The sequence below is a fragment of the Malaclemys terrapin genome, chromosome 5 (genome assembly GCF_027887155.1).
Source record: "Malaclemys terrapin pileata isolate rMalTer1 chromosome 5, rMalTer1.hap1, whole genome shotgun sequence".
NCBI lineage: Eukaryota > Metazoa > Chordata > Testudines > Emydidae > Malaclemys > Malaclemys terrapin.
This window is the reverse complement of record NC_071509.1, coordinates 15,905,047-15,924,224: the sequence shown is the minus strand read 5'-3', so window position 1 is coordinate 15,924,224 and position 19,178 is coordinate 15,905,047. Positions and strand designations below refer to the sequence as shown.

The following is a 19,178-nucleotide window of genomic DNA, read 5'->3' as shown; positions in this document are numbered from 1 at the left end:
ATGTTTTGTCAAATATTCAACACTTAAAGCAAGAAGAAGGTGTGTGTGTGTGTGTGTGAAATTTAAAAGATAAAATGTACCTGTTTTGCATTGTGTGCAGCAAACATATCTCAGTGATTTATTAGTAGGGGGGGAAGTAAAGAAAATTTCATCATTAAGCTGTTTCTTGGCTCTGGATATTCAATAACTTCCCCGTCAGGGAATTTATCCGACCCTTTCTCTTTATGGACTTGGTCCTTCAAGATATTGAACATTCTGGACCCTACTTGTGTTTAAAGCTAAGAATGCTCTTTGCTAGATTGGTGCAAGGGTGCTCAGCATTTTGCAGGCTAAAACATTTTCTTTGGCTTGGGCAATTTTGCGCTCAATATTTTATGACATACCATTTACCTCAGCTGAGTAATTTCTGTAGGAATTTCACAAATACGTTACCATGCAATGGTATGTGTGAGCCATAAAAGATTTCAAGCTGCTCTTGACTATTTGTTTCTTTAAACTTCTTTTGAGGCATTCTCTTGTAAATCCTTGCTGTTTACATACAGCGTAAGATAGACAAGGTAGCAGATCATTCTGTGAACCTGGATTTTTGGAAGGGCTATATATCTTGACAAAAATATAATGTCTGAGTTACAAAAGATAGTTAACGGATGTTGTTTGTGCTCTCCACATATTGTGCAAAGTACTGTTCAAGCTGTGCTTGACCAGCAGCCAACAGATGGGAAAGTCATTAGTGACGAGATCTGAACACTTGCTTTTTGTGTTTACAAAGTTCTGTACAGGATCTGGACATTAACAAGTTGTAAATTGAATGGGAAAATGCATTATGTATCTCCAGCGTGCAACCAGTGTGAAAATGAAAGTAATCAACATATAGTTGATTTAGTGCACTGCAGAAATCTTATCCAGCATATGGCTGAAGACTGTAATAGCCATTTGAAAAGGGGACAGTTCTGTAGGGAAAGAACAGAAGCCATCTGGCATAACTGTAAAAGAATACCAATTTGTGAATAGTACAAGAAGTTCATCTTCACAAAAGCATGGGGCCTACTTGTACTTTCATTAAAATCAATGACAGAATTCCCATTGATCTCGGAGGTGCAGGAATGGGGCCCTAGGTGCATAAATTATACCCACATCCAAAGCTGATAATCCATGTTCTGGAATTTCTTGGCAGCATTACTAGAGGAATATATTCTCAAGGATAAACTGTGTTTTGGACAATCTCTAGAAATTACTAGGCACAAATGGATGTTTAGTTAACAGGGTTGGCATTGCCTTTTTTCCTCCTATCTAGTTCATTGAAGAAATTAACACTGGATTAAATTTATCTCTAATTTCAGTGGAATTGTGCTAAAAGATGAATTTGGCCCATTATGGCTAATTTATTATAATGGAATCTCTGTTTTTTTACTTTTAAATGTTTCCCTTTGCTATAACAACAAACTGTTCCCTCTCTAGTATTGTTCAGTGACCCAGGTTAATCTGTTTGGATGCTCTGTCAAGATGCCAGAGGCACTGTGTTGTTGGAGGTGCCATCTTTCAAGTGAGAGTAAGACTGACTTGATCACTGTTAAGCATTAAAGCTCATATGGCACTTTTGCATTCTAATCAAGTGGATTTTGATCCATATAGATCAACTATCTATCCATTTAGATGTTGAACCACTTGAAGATGTACAGTAAATCCACAAAGGATAAGGGAAGATTTTCAAAGGCACAAATGGGAGATGTGTCCAACTCTTACTGATATTTAATGGAAGTTGAGCACCTAAGTGCACTTCATGTTTTTGAAAATCTCCCCCATAATTCATAATATCCCTCCCTCCTCCCTTCTTCTTAAAGCCAAAAATGTGATTCGTGAGAGAGATGATACCTGGGATGTGTGAGATCTTCAAAAGACTATGATATTGAAATGTGCCAGACGGTCATGAACTTTTGTGACAATATTAAGTGTTAAATATGTTTTCAGGAGTTCTGGCTTGCTGAGCTTGTTTCCTGGGGAGTTCCAAGTGGGAGGGGGGATAATGCAAATCTTCCAAAAATGGTTATTCAGCCCAGTCTTTGAAGGAGAGGAGGCATTGACTAAGTTACCTGTTACAGGAGGTCAGAGATCAAAGACGCAAACTGTGTAAAGAAACAGCTGACCTGCTTGTGATGGGATGTTCACCTTACACTTGCCCTGAAAGGGTTAATGAAGACTAAAAAGAGGTCTAATTAACCCAGCAGGCCACAGCCGGGAGGAATCAGGTGGCTAAGTAATCCCCTGACTGAGTGAGAGAGTCCAGCTGAGGAGACTGAGCTGGGCTGGACTTATAAAAGCAGGAAATTGACAGCTGAGGGGGCTGCTGAGAAAGTCTATCTCTCCTTGGAGGTTACAGGGACAGGTAGCCTACAATTGCTCCCTAGAAGGGGGTGGGGAGTTAGAAGACTGGCAAACCACAAGGAATGGGCAGAGCTAGGCAGTATGGAAGAGGTTCACGGAACGGTAGCAAGTAGCAAGGAATGGAGAGCAATACAGCAATGCACAGACAATCCAGGAAGTTTTTGGAGACTGTTGGGGACAACTTCCTGGTGCAAGTGCTGGAGGAACAAACTAGGGGCCATGCTCTTCTTGATCTGCTGCTCACAACCAGAGAACAATTGGTAGGGGAAGTAGAAGTGGGTGGCAACCTGGACAGCAGTGGCTATGAGATGGTCAAATTAAGGATTCTGACAAAAGGAAGAAAGGAAAGCAGCAGAATACAGACCCTGGACTTCAGAAAAGCAGACTTTGACTCCCTCAGAGAACTGATGGGCAGGATCCCCTGGGATGCTAATATGAGGGGGAAAAGAGTCCAGGAGAGCTGGCTGTATTTTAAAGAAGCCTTATTGAGGGTGCAGGAACAAACCACCCCGATGAGCAGAAAGAATAGCAAATATGGCAGGCGATCAGCTTGGCTTAACAGAGAAATCTTTAGTGAGCTTATACACAAAAAGGAAGCTTGCAAGAAGTGGAAACTTGGACAGATGACTAGGGAGGAGTATAAAAATCTTTCTCGAGCATGCTGGGGTGTAATCAGGAAGGGCAAAGCACAATTGGAGTTGCAGCTAGCAAGGGATATGAAGGGAAACAAGAAGGATTTCTAGCAACAAGAAGAAGGTCAGGGAAAGCGTGGGAACCTTACTGAATGGGGGAGGCAACCTAGTGACAGATGACGTGGAAAAAGCTGAAGTACTCAATGCTTTTTTTGCCTTGGTCTTTGCAGACAAAGTCAGTTCCCAAACTGCTGCACTGGACAGCATAGTATGGGGAGGAGGTGAGCAGCCCTCAGCAGTGAAAGAACTAGTTAAGGACTATTTAGAAAAGCTGGATATGCCCAAGTCCATGGGGCCTGATGCAATGCATCCAAGGGTGCTGAGGGAGTTGGCTGATGTGATTGCAGAGCCATTGGCCATTATCTTTGAAAACGCATGGTGAATGGGGGAGGTCCCAGACGATTGGAAAAAGGCAAATATAGTGCCCATCTTTAAAAAAGGGAAGAAGGAGAATTTGGGGAACTACAGACTGGTCAGCCTCACCTCTGTCCCTGGAAAAATCATGGAGCCAGTCCTCAAGGAATCCATTTTGAAGCACTTAGAGGAGAGGAAGGTGATCAGGAACAGTCAAATGGATTCACCAAGGGCAAGTCATGCCTGGCTAACCTAATTGCCTTCTATGATGAGATAACTGTCTCTGTGGATATGGGGAAAGTGGTGAACATGATATACCTTGACTTTAGCAAAGCTTTTGATACGGTCTCCCACAGTATTCTTGCCAGCATTGAATTGGATGAATGGACTATAAGGTCTATAGAAAGCTGGCTAGATTGTCAGGCTCAACGGTAGTGATCAATAGCTCGATGTCTAGCTAGCAGCCAGTATCAAGTGGAGTGCCCAAGGGGTCTGTCCTGGGGGCAGTTTTATTCAACGTCTTCATTAATGATCTGGATGATGGGATGGATTGCACCCTCAGCAAGTTTGCGGATGACACTAAGCTGGGGGGAGAGGTAGATACGCGGAGGGTTAGGGTCCAGAGTGACCTAGACAAATTGGAGGATTGGGCCAAAAGAAATTGGATTAGGTTCAACAAGGACAAGTGCAGAGTACTGCATTTAGGATGGAAGAATCCCATGCACTGCTACGGGCTGGGGACCATCTGGCTAAGTAACAGTTCTGCAGAAAAGGACCTGGGGATTACAGTGGATGAGAAGCTGGATATGAGTCAACAGTGTGCCCTTGTTGCCAGGAAGGCTAATAGCATATTTGGCTGCATTAGTAGGAGCATTGCAAACAAATCGAGGGAAGTGATTATTCCCCTCTATTCCTCACTGGTGAGGCCACATCTGGAATACTGCTTCCAGTTTTGCCCCCCCCCCCACTACAGAAAGGATGTGGACAAATTGGAGAGTGTCCAGTGGAGACCAACTAAAATGATTTGGGGGTTGGGGCACGTGACTTACGAGGAGAGGCTGAGGGAACTGGGCTTATTCAGGCTGCAGAAGAGAAGAGTGAGGGGGGATTTGATAGCAGCCTTCAACTACCTGAAGGGGGTTTCCAAAGAGGATGGAGCTAGGCTGTTGTCAATGGTGGCAGAGGACAGAACAAGGAGCAATGGTCTCAAGTTGCAGTGCAGGAGGTCTAGGTTGGATATTAGGAAAAACTTTTTCACTAGCAGGGTGGTGAAGCACTGGAATGGCTTACCTAGGGTGGTGGTGGAATCTCCATCCTGAGAAGTTTTTAAGACCCGGCATGACCTGGGATGATTTAAAATTGGGGTTGGCCCTGCTTTGAGCAGGGGGTTGGACTAGATGATCTCCTGAGGTCTCCACCAACCCTAATCTTCTATGATTCTATGACCTCGGCTGCTGTATAGAGGGTCCATGAGCCAGAACCTGAGTAGAGGGTGGACTCACGTTCCCCTGCCAGCCACTGAGAGAGTGCCACTGTGAGGCAGTGAAATGGAAGACTGCTGGAGAGTGGGAACCTTGATACACTCCCCCTAAAAGGAAAAACCACAATAGTGACCTAGCTGGAGGGCTGAGTCATGAAGAGAACACTGCGATTCCCGGAGTGAGAGAGACTGCAGAGGAGAAACTTCCAGGGTGTAATTCTTGGAAGGGGTGTTGGCCAGACCAAAGTAATCCCCAGAACCTCCAGTTGGCAGTGCTGTCGTCCAGTGGTGAGTAGAGCAACCCCATCACCCCTGACATGAACTTCTAGTAAAAAAAAGCAAACCTGGTTGAGAGGTTTGAAAGTTTGACCCCCTACTAGAGTCCTGTGTTGGAGATGGGGGGGGGGGACCTCTAGTAAGCTTTTAGCATTTGGGTAGGTCTGTTTGTTGTTTTATATGTTTTCTTTGTGATGCTTTTGCCTGAAGAATAAATGGACTTTGCTTTGTGAAGGCTGGTTGGTAACTGGTTATAGGCTGTTAGAGCCTGGGGAGAAAGGTTAGCCACAGGTGCTGGACTCCAGTCAGACTGCAGGGAAATCACAGTGAGATGCAGTGCCAATGAAGTACCAGTAAGAACAGTAGCATTTTAACCCACTTTGCATTGGTGTAAGTGATGTCACAAGGTGCCAGGCAAAAGAGTCAGCCCCAGGATGTTTCAGGAAACTTCCCCAGATGGAATATTTTAACTTTTCTGTCCCATTCTGTTTTGAATATCTTACTCTGAGCTATGTAAAGATCAGTTTCCTTTCTTAAAAACAAACAAGAAAGGTCATTCATCGGTTTGCTCTAGACATTAGCTGTTAATGGCAAATCCAGTTGTAGAAAGAGGAGCTTCATCTTTTCACAGTATATCAATAATTTTTCTAAAATCAGGATCCAGGAAATGTGTTGGAAAATATGACTTAGCTTTCCTGCCAGGATCCTGCCAAATGACGATGTTAGGTATGACAGCTCAGCACAGTAGTGAAAAAGAACTAGAAAATTAGAAAACCAAATTCCCCTGTGTTGTGGAGGTGTCTGTGTATGTGTACAAGTGGTTTTTTTCCCTCTCTGTATATAAAATAAAAAAAATTTTAACATCTACAAGCAACTTAAAACCTGCTCCTGATTTTGCACCGTTAAAGTCAAGGGGAGCTTTGCCAATGCCTTCAATGAGGACAGGATCAAGCCTTTAGTCAGCAAAAATGCATATAGTATACTGAACTAATAAGCATCACACATATTCAGTCATTAAAGTGGTTTCTCATGTGTGATGAGGGGAACTTTCAAATGCTCTGTATCAAATTTGAAGTATAATCCTAGAACTATATTACCTGATTCTCCACTGCCTTGAACCTGGTGTAGTCACTTACATCTGTGCAGAGTGAGTGTAAAATACAACCATTATGAGTACACCAACTTTGCACAAATGTGATAACATAAGGTGGCAAGAAGTGGAAAATCAGGACCTGTGTTTTGCCAGGATCAGGCCTGTAGTTACTTTTCACTTGTATGTCAAAATTTTTCTTGCCATATTTGTCAGTTAATTAAGTTTTTGTTTACAGAAGACCTTGTCCCATGCTCAGATGGGGGAACTGAGACAAAGTAATGAAGGGCCTCCCAGCAAGTTAATATCAGTCAGAATTAGAACTCCGGAGTTCCTTTTTCCACATTCTATGTTCATTCCTTCAAATCACTAATTATATGTGGGCCAAAGGATATATTTTCCAACTGGTGGTTTATGGGCTTTATATTTGTACCTCGGGTATCTTGCCTTGAAAAATACCCCAAATTACAGGGTGACACATTCACAGCCAGCTCAGTGACAATGAGCAATCAGATTGTTGAATAAGGAAAACGAATATAAAGATAGGGTGTTTACTCAGAATCTGGATTTGTAGCTTTTTTATAAAATGATAACCAAACACCATTCTTTGGGAACTTTCATATTTGGACCATAACTTTGGAGCTGGCATTAATCTCTAAAATGGGAAAAACCGAAAACTCAGCTCTAAATGCCTTGAATTTTGAGAGAGCTTGAATTTGGACCTGAACTTGTAGGATGGGCCTATCACTAGTTAGACATAGTAAAAGATCACCCAGTGTTTTCTTTCATCTGTAACTTTTTAAAATAGATTTCCTCTGACTATATTTTCACCTTGGGTTTTCTCCCTAAAGCAGCAAATCTTCCTCTGATGCCAACATTGTGGTAATGTGCAGAACTGGTGGCAACTTGTCAGCTGTCCTGCTATAGAAGAGAGAAGCAAATCATCCAGGTCTCAGTCCTGTCATACTTTGTGTATATCTGTCCATAATCCAACAAAGTACTTAAGAACATGCTTAATTTTCAGCACTTGAGTAGTCCCATTGACTCCAATGGATTACTTAAGGGTTTTGCTAGCTCAGGGCCAGAGGGCTCAGCACCATGCAGGATTTAGGCCTGGTCTACACTAGGCGTTTATGTCGAAGTTAGCGCCGTTACATCGAATTAACCCTGCACCCGTCCACACCGCGAAGGTATTTAGTTCGACATAGAGGTCTCTTTAATTCGACTTCTGTACTCCTCCCCGACGAGGGGAGTAGCGCTAAATTCGACATGGCCATGTCGAATTACGCTAGGTGTGGATGGAAATCGACGCTAATAGCTCCGGGAGCTATCCCACAGTGCACCACTCTGTTGACGCTCTGGACAGCAGTACGAGCTCGGATGCTCTGAACTGCCACACAGGAAAAGCCCCGGGAAAATTTGAATTTGAATTCCTTTTCCTGTCTGGCCAGTTTGAATCTCATTTCCTGTCTGGACATCGTGGCGAGCTCAGCAGCACTGGCAACGATGCAGAGCTCTCCAGCAGTGATGACCGTGCAATCTCAGAATAGAAAGAGGGCCCCAGCATGGACTGATCGGGAAGTCTTGGATCTCATCGCTGTGTGGGGCGATGAGTCCGTGCTTTCCGAGCTGCGATCCAAAAGACGGAATGCAAAGATCTACGAGAAGATCTCTAAAGACATGGCAGAGAGAGGATACAGCCGGGATGTAACGCAGTGCCGCGTGAAAATCAAGGAGCTGAGACAAGGCTACCAGAAGACCAAAGAGGCAAACGGACGCTCCGGATCCCATCCCCAGACATCCCGTTTCTACGAGGCACTGCATTCCATCCTCGGTGCGGCCACCACCACTACCCCACCAGTGACCGTGGACTCTGAGGATGGGATAGTGTCCACGGCTGGATCCTCGGACATGTTAGCGGATGGGGAAGATGAGGAAGGAGATGAGGAGGACGAGGCAGTCGACAGCGCTCACAACGCTGATTTCCCCGACAGCCAGGATCTCTTCATCACCCTTACAGAGATCCCCTACCAACCCTCCCCAGCCATTACCCCGGACACAGAATCTGGGGAAGGATCAGCCAGTAAGTGTTGTAAAAATCTAAACATTTATTTGTAACAGAACAGGAATATTAACAATTTAAAAAATGGGTTTCTCATGATTAGTTTGATTAGCTTAACGGTTCAGTCATGGGCAGTGCAACTATTGAAAAAAAATCTAGCAATGTCCGGTTTTGCATGATTGTCCTGCCCAAGCCGCTCTACTGGTTAGTCACTGCTACAGCAGCTACAGTAAAATGCGGTCTATATGTCCGGGGATGGAGCAGAAATCCTCCTGTGACATCTCGAGGAAGCTCTCCTGGAGGTAATTGGAAATCCGCTGCATTAGGTTCTTGGGGAGAGCGGCCTTATTGGGTCCTCCGTAGTAGGACACGTTGCCACGCCACGAGACTATCAAGTACTCTGGAATCATTGCTCTGCACAGCATGGCGGCATACGGCCCTGGTCTTTGCAGGCTTTCCCGGAGCATTCTCTCTTTCTCGCTGTCAGAGATCCTCATGAGGGTGATGTCGCTCATGATGACCTGCTTTGAATGAGGTAGGGGAATGTTAGTGTTGGGACTGCTTTGCCGTTCCTTTACAGAACTGTAACCGCTGGTTTGCAGCCACGCGGTGGAGGCGGGAGAGGGGCAGCCGAAAGGGATCGTTCCCGGGGACAGCCGCGAGGGTGTGGGACAGGAGCAGACTTCCTGCTTGCCGAATTGCTGGCAGCAGGGACCGACATTGATTTCAATGTGAAATGAGGCCATTGCTAATATTAAAGTTTTAAGCTGCCACAAGTCTACGGCTTACCATGTCTGCCTGCAACAGAAATTCCGTTCTCCTGAGAGGCTTCTCAAATGTGCTGTAGAAGACCCCAGGCACTGAATGCGAAGGCCGAGAATTCGACCTTGTGCTGAGTGCGCATGTGAGAGGTGCTGTGCATGGTCTTGTTAACAGAGAAAGACTATGTTCTTTGTTCACAACTACATTTATCTTTCTGAGGAATTCACTCCCTTTTTCCCATTCCCACAGCCCCATCTGCGACTGTCTCACAACCTAGCCTGTCATCACACTCCCAGAGGCTAGCGCGGATTAGGCATAAGAAGAAGAGGACACGGGAGGACATGTTCTCGGAGCTTATAGCCTGCTCCAGAGCCCAGGCAGCACAGCAGACCCAGTGGCGGGAGAACTTGACCCGAATGCACCAAGCCAACATGGATCGGGAGGAGAGGTGGCGTCAGGAAGACCAGCAGGCGACTCAAACCCTGCTTGGACTAATGAGGGAGCAAACGGACACGCTCCGGCGCCTTGTGGATGTTCTGCAGGAACGGAGGCAGGAGGACAGAGCCCCGCTGCAGTCCATCTCTAACCGCCCTCCCCCGCCACCAAGTCCCATACTCCCCTCACCCAAAGTGCACAGAAGGAGAGGCGGCAGAGTCCCTGCTAACTCTCACTCCACCCCTGCAGAGAGCTCGAGCAGCAGAAGGCTCTCATTCCCCAAAATTTGACAAGTTCTTTCCTTCCCGCCTGACACAAGCCCCCGTCCAAGTTTCACTTTCCCAGTTCCATGTTTGGTTGATAATAAAAAATACGTTTCTGTTAACTACTGTTTCCATCATGTTCTTTTGCAGGAGGGGGGGATAGGGGGTTGGTAATTCGACAGGACAGTCACCTTTGGCAGGGTATATAGTCGGGGGCAGGCACAGCAGCAGGGCACATACATAGTGCAGTGATGCAGTGACTAGTTACCCTGGTTAGTCTGGGAGGTTGTTTTCATGTTATGTGGTGGGGGGTGGGTTGCTCTGTGACTTTGTGGCAGGGGAGGGCAGTTACAGATCTTAAGCGGCGGTCCTTAGGCAGGATCACAGAGCCACACAGCAGGGGATCTGTAACCGTCCTCCCCCTGCCACAAAGTCACATAGACCCCCCCATACACACAGTCCCTATCAGGAGGGGTGACAGGCTCCGTTGAAACAACCATCCCACCGCAGCGGAGCCTGTCAATCCTTGAGTTTAGAAGCTGCATTCGCGCCACTACAGTACACCCGCTCCGCACCACAGTCTGCGTCCCAGTTTTAAAAAATTCCCGCGAATACAGTATTAAAGAAAACGGTGTGCTTTAACAAAGTAGAACTATTTTTATTTTGAAACGTGTGTTGGAAGTGGGGTGAAGGGGGTATGTAACTGGATAGGATAGTCAACATTAACTGGGCAAAGAAATGGGGGCAGGTTTAGCTTCTCAATACACAAACTTTAAAGTCACAGGTTACCCTGCTCACTCAGGAACTTTGCTTTCAAAGCCTCCCGGATGCACAGCGCTTCCCGCTGGTCTCTTCTAATCGCCCGGCTGTCTGGCTGTGAGTAATCAGCAGCCAGGCTATTTTCCTCAACCTCCCACCCCGCCATAAAGGTCTCCCCCTTGCTCTCACAGAGATTGTGGAGCACACAGCAAGCTGCAATAACAATGGGGATATTGGTTTCGCTGAGATCACAGCGAGTCAGTAAGCTTCTCCATCTCCCCTTGAGACGGCCAAAAGCACACTCCACCACCATTCTGCACTTGCTCAGCCGGTAGTTGAAGAGTTCTTTTTCAGTGTCCAGGGCGCCAGTATAGGGCTTCATGAGCCAGGGCATTAGCGGGTAGGCTGGGTCCCCGAGGATGACTATAGGCATCTCCACATCCCCAAGAGTTATTTTGTGGTCCGGGAAGTAAATACCTTGCTGCAGCCGTCTAAACAGACCAGAGTTCCTGAAAACACGAGCGTCATGAACCTTGCCCGGCCATCCCACGTAGATGTTGGTAAAACGTCCCCTGTGGTCCACCAGTGCTTGCAGCACCATGGAAAAGTAGCCCTTTCTGTTAATGTACTGGCTGGCCTGGTGTTCCGGTGCCAGGATAGGGATGTGAGTTCCATCTATGGCCCCACCGCAGTTTGGGAATCCCATCGCTGCGAAGCCATCTATGATCGCCTCCACGTTTCCCAGGGTGACTACCTTTGGCAGCAGTACATCAACGATTGCCTTGGCTACTTGCATCACAACAACCCCCACGGTAGATTTGCCCACCCCAAACTGGTTCGCGAATGACCGGTAGCTGTCTGGCGTTGCAAGCTTCCACAGGGCTATGGCCACTCGCTTCTGGACAGTCAGGGCTGCTCGCATCCGGGTGTCATTGCGCTTCAGGGCAGGGGACAGCAACTCACAAAGTTCCAGGAAAGTTCCCTTCCGCATGCGAAAGTTTCGCAGCCACTGGGATTCATCCCAGACCTGCAGCACTATGCGGTCCCACCACTCAGTGCTTGTTTCCCGTGCCCAGAATCTCCTTTCGACGGCATCAACATGACCCATTGCCACCGTGATGTTCTCGGCGCTGGGTCCCCTGCTTTCTGAGAGGTCTGTGCTACTCTCAGACTTCAGGCCATCACCGCGTTGACGTAGCCTCCTCGCCTGACTTTTCTGCATCTGCCTCAGGGAAAGGTGTATGATAAGTTGCGAGGCGTTGAGAGCGGCCACAACTGCAGTGATGGTTGCAGCAGGCTCCATGCTCGCAGTGCTGTGGCGTCCGCGCTGTCACTGACTAGAAAAGTGCGCGAACTGATTTCCCGCCGGCGCTTTCAGGGAGGGAGGGCGGGAGTGATGGACGGATGACGACAGTTACCCAAAAGCACCCTGGACACCTTTTTTTTACCCAGAAGGCATTTGCGGCTCCACCCAGAATTCCAATGGGCAGCGGGGACTCCGGGAACTGTGGGATAGCTGACCACAGTGCACCACTTCCAATGTCGACGCTTTCCCCGTTAGTGTGGACTCACAAAGTCGAATTACTGTCCTTAGTGTGGACACACACGTTCGACTTTGCAATATCGATTCCAAAAATTCGATTTAAGTAAAATCGAACTACTCTCGTAGTGTAGACAAGGCCTAAGAGATTTAGATTAGGGGAGTCACAATGGCTGGTTCTGGTGGCCCCAGACAGATGCTGACCTCCTGATCTTCATTAGTCCTGCACTTCATGAAGCAGAGAGCAAGATAGTTTAGGATGATATTTCTGCAATCTTCTCCCTTGGGGCACGGGGGGATTATTGCTGTGCCGAAGAGACATTATTGTACATAAAAACTGTAATAAAAAGAAGCCTGTATTTGGAGTGGCACTAACTTGGCACCATGAAAGGAAAAACTGCAGCTCCACTGGAAAGAATGGGGTAAAGGATTTAAAAGAATAAAAAACTCGACAATTTTGCTTGACATGAAATTCAACTATATTTTCCTCATGCAAAATGAAAAATAATGCTGGCAATTGATACTGACTGTTGAACAAATTGAAACCATAGGCAGAGAATTAAGTTATAGTTTTATGGAAAGAACAGAATATGTTTAATAAGCGCTGGCTAGAGCCAACAGGTCTTGCGCTGTATAACTTGCAGGGTGTTTTAATTATGTTGAGGTCAGAATATCTGTTTCCAGCTTTAATCAGTTGATTCAGTTTTTTTTATTGGGTCAGAATAAAAGTGCAACAGGGATTTGGTGCCTAGATTTATCTTGTATATTTAAAATATGAATTGGAGATAAAAAGGTAACATAGTCTATGGTACGCTAGTGATGCCAAGTTGTGTTTATGACCAGACATTTAAGTTAAAGAAATATGGTTACATCTTTGAAAAAATATGTTGTCTGAATTCTGGGTGTTGTGCAAATCTTGGATTCTTTACCAATGGCTCTTACTGTAATTTTGAGTCACAAAGCAGTTTAGTTTATATTACAAGATGATAGTTAAATAAGAAGGAAACAAACTTTTCAAGCCTTCTTTGGACTCACGGGATCCTTTGCATTCGGAGTTGAGCTATACTGGTATCATTTGTAAATGGTGCTCTTTAATGTGTACTCTCAAATACCAGTTCATTGATGTCAAATGTGAATTAAACAAGATAAACTCCTTGGTTTTCCTTTGTTGTATCTGCAGGGAGGTACCAGTTTTTATGTAATTCTGTCGCTTTCTCTACATGAGAGATGGATAAAGAAGTGGGGAGGGAGGAATCGCCTATTTATATTTTTCATAGTGGTGGACATCCAGTGGTCTGGACATCTCTCGGCACTAGACCTACTCATTCCATCACAGTGGAGGCAATTTGGCTTTTAAAAATTTTCCTCCCCTCTGAGCTCAGAAAGGTTTTGCTGAATTCCAAAGTTGAAACTACAAAAACGAGGTAAAAAAAAAAAAACAAAAAAAAACCACCATTGAAGATTATTGAAACTAGATAGAAACAAAAGGACCATTAATAGCTTTAAGGTATAACAGACAAACTTAATTTTATAACAGCTTTTTATATAGTGAGGGGCTTTTCAGACCCACTGCAGGCTTTTCATTATGAAATTAAAAATTATAGGAAAAGAAACCATATTTTTTTTTCTTGTTGCCAGTCATCCACTGACCTGGACAATACTCAAGGGATGTATCCAGTAGTAAGAGCCAATTCTTACAGAGGGAACAAATATTAAATGTATGGCAACATAAACCCAACCGGGAGAAATGAAAATGGAGTGTAATAATTTACTTTCTCCAATTTTTGTTTCCTTGCTTAGTTTGGATCAATGGCAGCCAGAATGACTAAAGACTACACTGGTTGAGGAGATTGTCAGTTATGTAGTATGTGTTGAAAGAATTGGAAATCTCCAGTGGGTGTGGTGCAAATCCAATGTGCAAAGACGTAAGGTTTTCAGGAGCCTCTTGCAGAATATATTTTGAAGATCCTATGAGGGATCCTATAATGAATGCTTCGAATGTTTGCCATATGTTTGATATGATTCATTGACAGCATTAATACTGGAGTCTCTCAAACATTTTTGAGACCCTTGGAGGTATGAGTAGACCCTTGGAGGTATAAGTATCTGATGTTCTCCACTCATTGGTCCAGTGTAGATAGATGATAAAACTGGCTGTTTTTCTAACAATATTTGGTCTTGAAACAAATATTAGGGAGAGAGAGAAATTGTTTAAGTGGAACTTTTTGTTTTCTGGTTGTATACAAAGTCAGGATCTTAACTAAATACCATCTTCTGCAAGACAAATTGAAGATACTTCCTTCATTGACAGAGGTCCCAACTTGCTCACTTTCCTAACAGAAGAAATTTCTGTAAGGAAGGTATCTGTAATGTCCATACTAGCAGATACCTTTGTCTGAGAATAGCCCATGAAGAATATGGACTAGCAGCTAGCGCACTGAATGGGAGTTAGGAGATCTGTGGTTTGTTCTTTTGTTAGGTTATGTGACTTGGGACAGTCACAACCTCTTTGTAAAATGGAGATAATTATATTTGCAGGAGATTATGAATAGAGGTGGGCAAAATATTTTGACCAACTTTTTTTTAGCCACCGAAAATTGCATATTTTGGTTGACCAAAACATTTTGTCTGTCGCCATCTGGGATACAATTCCACCGACCTAGGAGTGGAGGCGGCCCAGAGGCAGGCGCCCTATTACATGGGTGCATCAAGTCTGTTCCAACATTGGACTTTCAGCCCTTCAAGTCCTTGCGGCCACACAGGAACAGACCAAATGGCAAACTATCATTATGGCTGACTGTTCAGCTAAGTGTTGAAGAAGAAGAAGAAGAAGAAGAAGAAGAAAACATTTTGTGAATTCATGTTGATTTTGTTGTATTGTTTCAGCTGGAAAAAATTCAGGAATGTTGAAATGATTCATTTTGACCTTTCAGAAATTTATTCTTTTGTTTGGAACACATCATTTGGACATTATCAAAACAAAGCCTTTTGATTTTTTTTTCAGACTAAATTCACATGGGGATTTAAGTGGCACTTACAAAATGGAGAAGATGCCCTTATGCCCAAAAGCTCTGTGGTTAGGCCATTCACCAGGGATGTTGGAGACCCAGGTTTGAATCTGGAGCAGGGGCTGGAAGCCAGGTGTACTTCCTCTCAGATGAGTGCCCTAGCTACTAGGCTGTAGAGTCATTCTCTCTCAGGCCCAATGACTGTTCAAGTATGTTCTATAAAGCTGAATTGATTCAACGTGAGACAGACCTACCTTAAAATAGCCAATAATATGGTGGATAGGACATTCACCTGGGAGAGAAGAGAGCAGGGAAAGGAGGCCACCAACACTGCCTGATCCTTGGTTTTGTGGATGGTGCCCTGTAGCAGGGTGGACCCCCGCTCCTGCCTGAAAGGGGTTTGAAACAGCCCTGGGAGAAGGCTGGTGCAGGGAGAAGCAGCTACTGCAGCTGGGCCATGCCCCAATTAGGCCTCAGCTGGCCTGTACAAAAAGGCTGGGAGCCAGGAGCTCAGCAGTCTCTCTCTCTCTGCCTTCAGAGAGAAAAGGGCTTGACTGCGGGGAGACGGGGTACCTGAGTGGAGCAGGGCTGGGGAAAGGCTGAGGAGCTGGGGAGCTCCAGCCTGGAAAGCCCCAGGCTGCGGCCTAGTAGAAAGCCAAGGGGTACTGGGGGTTGCAGAGGGCAGCCCAGAGCTAGGCCAAGGCAGCAGGTCCAACCCAACCTTGCCAATGATGAGTGGCCTAGTGCTGAGGAAAGGTGGGGATAGTGGGTGGGGGTTTCCCAGGGAGGGGAGACCCAGATCTGTGGGGTACTGCTAGGGAGCAGCATCCCAGTAATAGGGGCACCGGGTCCTGGGAGGGACACGGGTGCCAGAAGAGGACAGGCGGATCACCGGCCTGCAGAGGGCGCTCCAGACGCTGGACAAACTGCTTAACCAGCAAGAGGCGCCGCAGGGGTGAGTCCGGCTCCTCTTACATGCCCTAAATCCCCATATGAATCTAGTCCAAAAATCAAAATGCTTTTACTGCAATTGGGCTATAATTGAGAAGGCTCTCATGCAAATAGGGCTCAGATTGTGTGAAGACAGAATTGGCCACTAGTAGGTGAGTAGAAAGGGGAGTAGTGAAAGACCTGCTCTGTGAGGTGGGTTGAAGCAAACAATTGGTGCTTCTTAAAAACCCGGAGGGCAGTTTTTCACTGGATGCCTAGTTGAGGATGTTTTCAGACATTGCTGCTTGTTAAGTAAGCAGCATTTTATTCCATTATGCTCTTGTGAGCCCACGGATGCTTTTGCAGGTGCTACCCCATGGGGGTTCTGTCACCTTCTGGTCTGCAGCAGCAGCTTCCTATTCTGAAGGGGAAGTTCCAAGGGGTGGCCACATAAAGCCTAATATAGCCTCTTGTGTGCTTCTCCTTTCTGCTTGCCTGGGGTGAAGTCAGACTTTGTTCCACCCAAACCTTGGAAATGACATTAAGAGAGGCAGCCAACATCCCTGAATGTCCAAGGCATGGAAACTTCTTGCAGGGATCACACTCACAGCCAGCCAAGAAAAGTTCTTAAAAAGGTCGCCTAAACATGGAGATTCTTCTGGGCAGATTCTCCCATAGTGCTGATTAGAGGAGGAGTTAAGAACACCTTTTCAATAGTGATAGGAACCCCTTGCTTTAGATGGGCAATCAAGGAGGGAAAACTCCCTTAGTTGTTGTAGAGCAAGTAAACTTCATGACCTCTTCCTCTTCCAAATGCAGAGATTGTGAGATTGTTGTCATCAAACCTGTGTGAGATCATATCGATACTGTCAGCTTCAACTTCTGTGGACTCTTGTCTTATGCTCTCAGACTGTCCCCTGAAGCAGAGTTTGGGCTAGACATGAGTGGGGAAACCAATGGGAGCATAACTTCAGAGGCAGCCAGGCTGTTAGGGGAATAAGTTGTGCAGAGGCATGGGGCTATCCTTCAAATGTACTAGAGCTCTTCTGATACCCTGAAATGTGCAGAATTTCCCATTGAATCCTGGGACATCCACAGGCTAGGAGGGCCACTTTCCCTACTAAACCACCCAATCTGGATGAAATGATTAGAGGAACTTCAGTGGCCTTGATGCCACGGATGCTATGCTTACTTTTGCCTACACTATGGATTTTTACACAGAAGGCTACAGTTTGGCTCAAAATATTCTGTATACATTTTTATTGCATGATTAATAGAACAAAATAGTCTAACCTGCACTAGGAGGCAAACATTCCATTGTTAGCTTTTTCACTGACAATAGTAGCTTGTTTTTTTTCTTGCAGCACACGGTGTCTCAGGAAATGAAATATTACTGCCGCTTGATATGTAGAAAAACTATAACTCTATATTGGTTGATGGTCAGCTTTGCATGGACATACCAGACTCAGAGAGGAAGCTCTGGACCCTTTAGAATTTGGTTTGGTTTAGATAATGAGGCTGATCTGAGAAGCAGAATGCTCCAATCAAGCACCCACATGCCATGTATAAAGCATGTTTTGAAAAGTTACCATTAATACTAGAAACAGACCCATTTGTGATGAACTCCAGATGATTCCACAGATATTAATATGAAAATCTGGAAGTAATTCAGAGATTCTTGCACTGCTAAAGAAATTGTGACACACTTTGGAACTAGCAAAAATGAAAATGATTCATAGCATCTTTCCTAAGTGGGACTTTTTTAAAACATTTATTTTGCAGTGGCTTTAAGTACAAGCCAGTTAGGTAACAACATCAATTTTAATAAACAAATGTTTGTAGACAAAGTTTGAAATGGAAAACATCTGCAGGACAGCATCAAAAGAACAATATTTGAGAGCTTTCCGTCAACCCCTCCCAAAAGGGATTTTAAATTTTTATTTTAATTTTTTACTCTTGAACTGTAAAATGTTTGAGTGTTGGGCAGACAAATGGCTAATATTGGCCTCAGTTCAGTAAAGATCTGCAAGAAAGAAAGTATTGTGACTTTTTTTTATTGTTTTACCTGACATATGTTATTTCTCTCACATCACTCAAGCAAAACTCTCATTGGCCTTCAGAGGACATTTGACTGAACAAAGCCTTTAGGAGAGGGAATGAGAGAATATCCTTGGCCCTCTTCTATCATGGCACTGTTGCCAGATGCTGCTGGGGGTGCAGTGTGAAGCAGCCCCAGGGTACCCGAGGATCTGACCATACATCGCAAGGAGCAATCCTGCAGCCAAAAGGGAGGGAACAGAGAAACTAAGAGGTCTTTTCCATCTCTAATATATTGGATTCCATGATTCATTCTGCTAAATGCTGGGAAACTTTTCACAGTTTGAAATCTTTCCATTGTCATCAGGTGAGTGCATGCTGAAAAAGTATACATAAGTCAAAATGATCTTGCTCAGCCAACTTTTGCATGGAGGAAGGAGTAAAACGGACAAAATAACAGTAAATGCAGACCTCTGCCTTATGTCAGAAATAGGGCGATTTTAAATTAACTTTCCTTTCTCCTCTTTTGCATAGTTGTGCTTTTCCTGTATTTTCACAAATAGGGAATATCTGAACACAATTAGTTGAACTTTGGCACAGGGCTGAAAAGTTACATAGGTTGGCAAGTGTCATAGTAAACAAAGATGGAAAAGCCCCAGGAAGATATCTTGTCAATCCTCTGCCAATGCAGGATTGTTCCCTACAGTATATTTTCTAATGCTAGTCCAATTTTCCACAGACCAAGTAATCAGCCTTTTAGTTCCAATGAAATCTAAAAAGAAAAGTATTTAGTGTCAAATTTTTAGAACATATGTGTAGCTCTCTAGATGAAATTTTCATTTGATATTTTTTCCCTCTGGAAGTTAGTAGTATGTATGTCTGAGTTTCTAAATCAAACACTACTTTTTAATTTCCACATTTTGAAAAGTAAATTAACTTACTTATGCAGCATAAAGTAAGCACTGTTATATTGCTAGCAAATTAGACTTCACATAACCACCAATAGCCCAGTTCTAGAATATTTTATCTTCATTGGAAACTGCCTTAGAAGTTTTGGAAATTTCTTAGCCCTTTCTTAGAAGTGTTGTGTCTTAGAAGAAGAGGAGGC

At 44.7% G+C, this 19,178-nt stretch overlaps 2 protein-coding genes across 5 annotated transcripts in view; both read left to right on the top strand.

The window, feature by feature from the left end:
* The window catches only part of LOC128838685 (spondin-2-like), a 115,428-nt gene that overhangs the window by 55,861 nt on the left and 40,389 nt on the right, over positions 1-19,178 (top strand). For 2 of the 4 annotated variants that reach the window (XM_054031079.1, XM_054031075.1), the window contains exon 1: positions 18,141-18,437. The exons of the other annotated variants lie outside the window; for them this stretch is intronic. The gene's annotated coding sequence lies outside the window, so the exon portion shown is untranslated. Of the gene's footprint in view, positions 1-18,140; positions 18,438-19,178 lie in introns of those variants that run through there. 4 annotated transcript variants of the gene reach the window in all.
* LOC128838686 (uncharacterized) lies at positions 8,098-9,864 on the top strand. The gene is made up of 2 exons (XM_054031081.1): positions 8,098-8,357; positions 9,348-9,864. Exons 1-2 carry the CDS (start codon positions 8,186-8,188, stop codon positions 9,821-9,823), a joined length of 648 nt encoding a protein of 215 aa, XP_053887056.1. The 5' UTR covers positions 8,098-8,185; the 3' UTR covers positions 9,824-9,864.